The following is a 4,493-nucleotide window of genomic DNA, read 5'->3' as shown; positions in this document are numbered from 1 at the left end:
TACTGTAAAATGTAGTGGAGTAAAACTAGAAAGTATCCATTATTAAATCTACTTAAGTAAAGTACAGATACACGAAAATTGTACCTGAATTTTACCAATATTAAAAGCTTTGTTCTGCTTTGCTTCCATCTTTGTGCTACAATCCGCGGTGGTCTTGTGCCATCCCTAAAAACATAACACCCTGGGAGTTTGACCATATTGCTCATGTCAGAAACCACCACTGTCTCCACCATTAAACATAGCACTTAAGGCAATGCCCTGACGGTAAATAACGCTCAACTATGAACACTGACCAAGGAGCAACAAGCAAGAAGTAACCAAGCACAAGGCACTCACCGTGATTGTTCTCACCCTCTCTCCTGCTACATGAAACCAGATAGTCTGACACCATGGCAGACATTACAGCTGCCACTTTGAACGAAAACAATCAAAGAGCAATGAGCATGCTCTGTGTGCTCTTTCGTTCAGTCTGTAATTAAAAAAATAAACATTAAATAAAATAATGATAGCTACTGTAGTGTACGCAGTAGCCATCATTACAAGAACAAAGAACAGCTCTCAGTGACACTCCAGTCCTTTCTAATAAGTAAAAAGATGAGCAGAAGAATCGACTGTTTCTGAATGTCACATATTGCAGACTTTTGGACACAGCGTTGTCCCATACAAGCGACAAGTCAGTCAACATCTCCGCACAATAATTCAGCAGTGAGTTACTTTTTCATCACAAATGCTTATGTGTGTCTATACAGCTAGCTTTGCTAACATCACGTTAACGGAGCTTACCTTCTTTGAGCTACTTTTCTAAGTGACGAAAAAAGTTAGACGTTGTCCCCACCGTCTGTGAAAGCGAAGCGCTGCTGAGTTAGCTGTGGCCATCGGATTTCTTATGATTTATGCAGAGTTATTCCATTACTGACGGTTAGGAACGTAGGCTAAACGGAGAGGGATTGGTATCAGAGGGCGGACAGACTCGTTAGGGAGAGGTACCCAAAAGAGCTTCGGGACTGGCTTCAGCTGGAGACGCGCTCTTTAACACTTGGCTGGCGCACTTGGAGCCACGTGGGTCATGCGGGCTGGAGAGGCTGTAGAAGATTAGACTTTATTCCTCTGGAGTTGATGCAGCCAATGAGGTACAGTTTGTTGTATATCTTTTGTTTATGTTGTGCCATTTGTTGTGAATTGATTTAGGTTTGTGTTACCTTTTCTTTTGTAGTTCTGACCGCATTTTTTTGAGGACCTTAAAGAACGTGTCTGAAATAAATGGGTGTAGAAAATCAAGAACTGCGTTAAGTTTAATTGAACTCGAGAGGAGTAACAATGTGCGCGAGGTGAAGGAGCGTGAGGCGCATGGGAAAACATAATCGGCGCGTCGCCCCCTCCAGACGGAGTTTTGGCGCCCCCTCTGGTGCTGCGCCCCTATGCTTTGCATGCGCTGCATACCCACTTTTTGCGCCAGTGCCTTGTACCCAACAAAAACTAAAGAGCACAAGGTCGCAGGACAGAAACTGAGGAGACAAACTATCTCCAATCTGGACAAAACAGAGGAAAATATAAACTGCATCGGGAGAAGTAACAGTTTTTATTGCTCTGTCAGAAAAGGCGGTCTTGGTAATCTAAAATAATCTAAATTCTAGACATTTTCATCAACTCTGTGATGTCTTTAAGAAGCCTAACTGTAGCTGTAATGTTGAAAGCAGATGGGTGTAGCTGTGCTTCAGTTGCAGTCCCACCCAAACCACTGCTTGCTCTGTCTTCTCTTTCATCATCAGTAAATATACAGAGTCATTCAATACATTTAAATATAACTGAAAAAGAAACACATTATATAAATGAATTCCACAAACAATGTTATTTTCAAGCTTTTATATGTCAGTTATGACTTTTACATTTAAGATACCACATCAGACCAATAAAAACTAGTTTCTAACAGAAGTATGTTCCATCTGAGCAGGATTAGAAATGATATTATCCTGTTTATATTTAAAAGTTTAAGAGGCATGACAATATTAGAAAAGGAAGTATATAATGAAAATCTGTTTCTGTGTGTTTGTTCTACTATTATTATTTCTCAAGGAGTTTTCTAGTTAATTAAACTAGAAAACTCATCACAAAAGATGATGAGTTTGTGGTTGGCTTAACTAACCACATATCTAACTGCATATCTAAAGTATTTTTAATATAAATGTATTTTTATTTTAACAAAGTTAGTTTTACATGGACACAACTTTAGAGTCACTAATTGAAAGCTGCACTGTGAAGCTGCTCCTGTGATTTCTGACCAGCCTGGCTGCTGCACAGATTTCTGACACATAAATTAAGGATTAAGGATGATTAATTGTGGAATTTTATCCAAAATGACTGATGTTTAGGACTTCTCGTTTGTATTAACCTGTTTAAATCAATTGCAGGTAATCGGTGGCTTTAGAAAAGACATGATCACAATATTCTGAATAAAGAGAAAGGAAGAGTTTAAAATGGGACAATATTTACAAGGTAGTGCTGATTTCCAGAACCAGTCACAGTTTCTCTGTGACTGGTGGCCTCTTTTTTTGACCAGTTCAGAAATGAAAGGCATCCCTTTAATGTCTGGACTCAGCTTCTGGTGTGAAACTTCAAACTCTTTTTTTGTCTCTTTAACCTCTCTGCTTTCTGATGTTTCCTCTCTTGCAGGTCTCGATGTTAAAATTGGAACGACTGTCACGTTGCCATGTGTAGCTCCTGGGAAACCAATAACTGTTGTAGAGTGGAGCAGAAAGGATCTGGGGGAAGAATATGTTCTTCTCTACAGAGATGAGAAAATTGATCCAAGCTTCCAGCATCTTTCTTTTGAGAACCGAGTGGATCTTCAAGATAGAGAGATGAAGGGTGGAAACGTATCTCTGGTTTTGAAAAATGTGACAATGAATGACAAAGGGACATATGAGTGTAAGGTGGTCCAGAGAGGAAGATACCGTGGGAAGATACTCATCAACAACATAACACTGGTGATAACTTCTTCTTCAGGTGAGTGTCTGTTTGGATCTGAACCTCCAGCAGCTTCTTGGTTCTAGATGGTAGAATCTCACATCACACTTGATTCTACTCTACAGGTCATTTTGAGAAACAAATAGGGGAAAGAGGAGAAAAGGACAAAGGAAATAAAGAAGCAGGTCACAATGATGGAGAGAAAGAAGATGGATTTGAAGCACCTATTGGTCTGTATTAAATATGCACACACACACACACACACACACACACACACAGGATATTGAAGGAAAAATAAATAAATGGATTTTGTTGTGTGCATCAAATAACTCATGGGATCATTCTGATTATTTCAGACTAACTGTGTTTACTGGAACTATGTGGCACAATTGAGCTATTTTTTCTGTTTGTTTACGCAACGGTTTGCTTGGTTTAATGTTTGCCAGAGGTGACCAGGGCATGAGGCTTGACATCAATAAAAAATAACTATGTGGCACACAAAACATGATGAGTTTGTGGTTGGCTTAAGCCATGCAGGTCACGATGCTGGTCAAAAGTCACAGATCAACATGAAGCTGTGGTAATGAAACAAAGAGACCTTATTTATTCTGCCTGAAGTCACTATGAGATGTTTGTTTTTGCTCCAAAAGATATCAGCTGAAGACAGATTATGGAAGATCGAGTTGGATGAATGGCTGTTAATTCGTATCCTCTCTCTTATAGACAAGATTAACGTCACAGCAGAACCAGGACAGAACGTCACTCTGCCATGTAGATCTGCTGAGGACAAACATGTTATCATTGTACAGTGGAGCAGGCGTGATTTGGGGTCAGAATATGTTCTTCTATACAGAGACTATATGCTTGATCCAGAAAACCAGCATCCGTCTTATAAGAACCGTGTGGATCTGAAGGACAGACAGATGAAAGATGGAGACGTGTCTTTGGTTTTGGAAAACGTGACGACTAATGATAGAGGAATATATGAGTGTCGAGTCATTAAAACAAACCGTCATATGAAGATCAGCACCATCGATCTGGTTGTTGCTCCTCTTCCTCCAGGTGAGTGTTTGTCTGGATCAGAACCAGCAGCTTCCTGGTTCTGGATCTCAGATCAGATGATGATGATGAGACTCTGTAGAGTCTCATCATCAGTAGCTGATATGGGATATGATGATAATGATCTTCAGTCATATCAGACTAACTCCTGGTTCTCTTCTGCAGGGAACATAAATAGAAGAATCCAGGATTCAGGGAACAATAGAGCAAACTACCATCAACATATTGGACTGATTCCTGCTGCAATATTAACCATTGTAGTTTGTATTTCCATAAGTTTGAAGAAAGGAAGGTCAAAGGAAAGGTGATTGTGCTTTTCAGTTTAGTTCTTCTTTCTTCTCCTTTTCATCACTGGTGTGAGAAGAAAGAGGAAAAGGAGGAACACTATAAGCACCTAAACTCATTAGAGATCTGCTGGTGTTGTATTTGGATTAAATTCTCTAAACAGGAAGAAAGAGAGCCAGATTATA

At 39.7% G+C, this 4,493-nt stretch overlaps 1 protein-coding gene across 1 annotated transcript; it reads left to right on the top strand.

Moving 5' to 3' along the window:
• The first annotated feature begins 2,488 nt into the window (after nt 1-2,488).
• On the top strand, nt 2,489-4,487 carry LOC103131376 (uncharacterized). The gene is made up of 4 exons (XM_007542998.1): nt 2,489-3,003; nt 3,090-3,194; nt 3,688-4,026; nt 4,189-4,487. Exons 1-4 carry the CDS (start codon nt 2,565-2,567, stop codon nt 4,329-4,331), a joined length of 1,026 nt encoding a protein of 341 aa, XP_007543060.1. The 5' UTR covers nt 2,489-2,564; the 3' UTR covers nt 4,332-4,487.
• Nucleotides 4,488-4,493: the final 6 nt, after the last annotated feature.

Source organism: Poecilia formosa, unplaced genomic scaffold (genome assembly GCF_000485575.1).
Source record: "Poecilia formosa unplaced genomic scaffold, Poecilia_formosa-5.1.2 Scaffold750, whole genome shotgun sequence".
Lineage (NCBI taxonomy): Eukaryota > Metazoa > Chordata > Actinopteri > Cyprinodontiformes > Poeciliidae > Poecilia > Poecilia formosa.
Note: the sequence above shows the minus strand (reverse complement) of the source record. Positions and strands in the feature narration are given on the sequence as shown.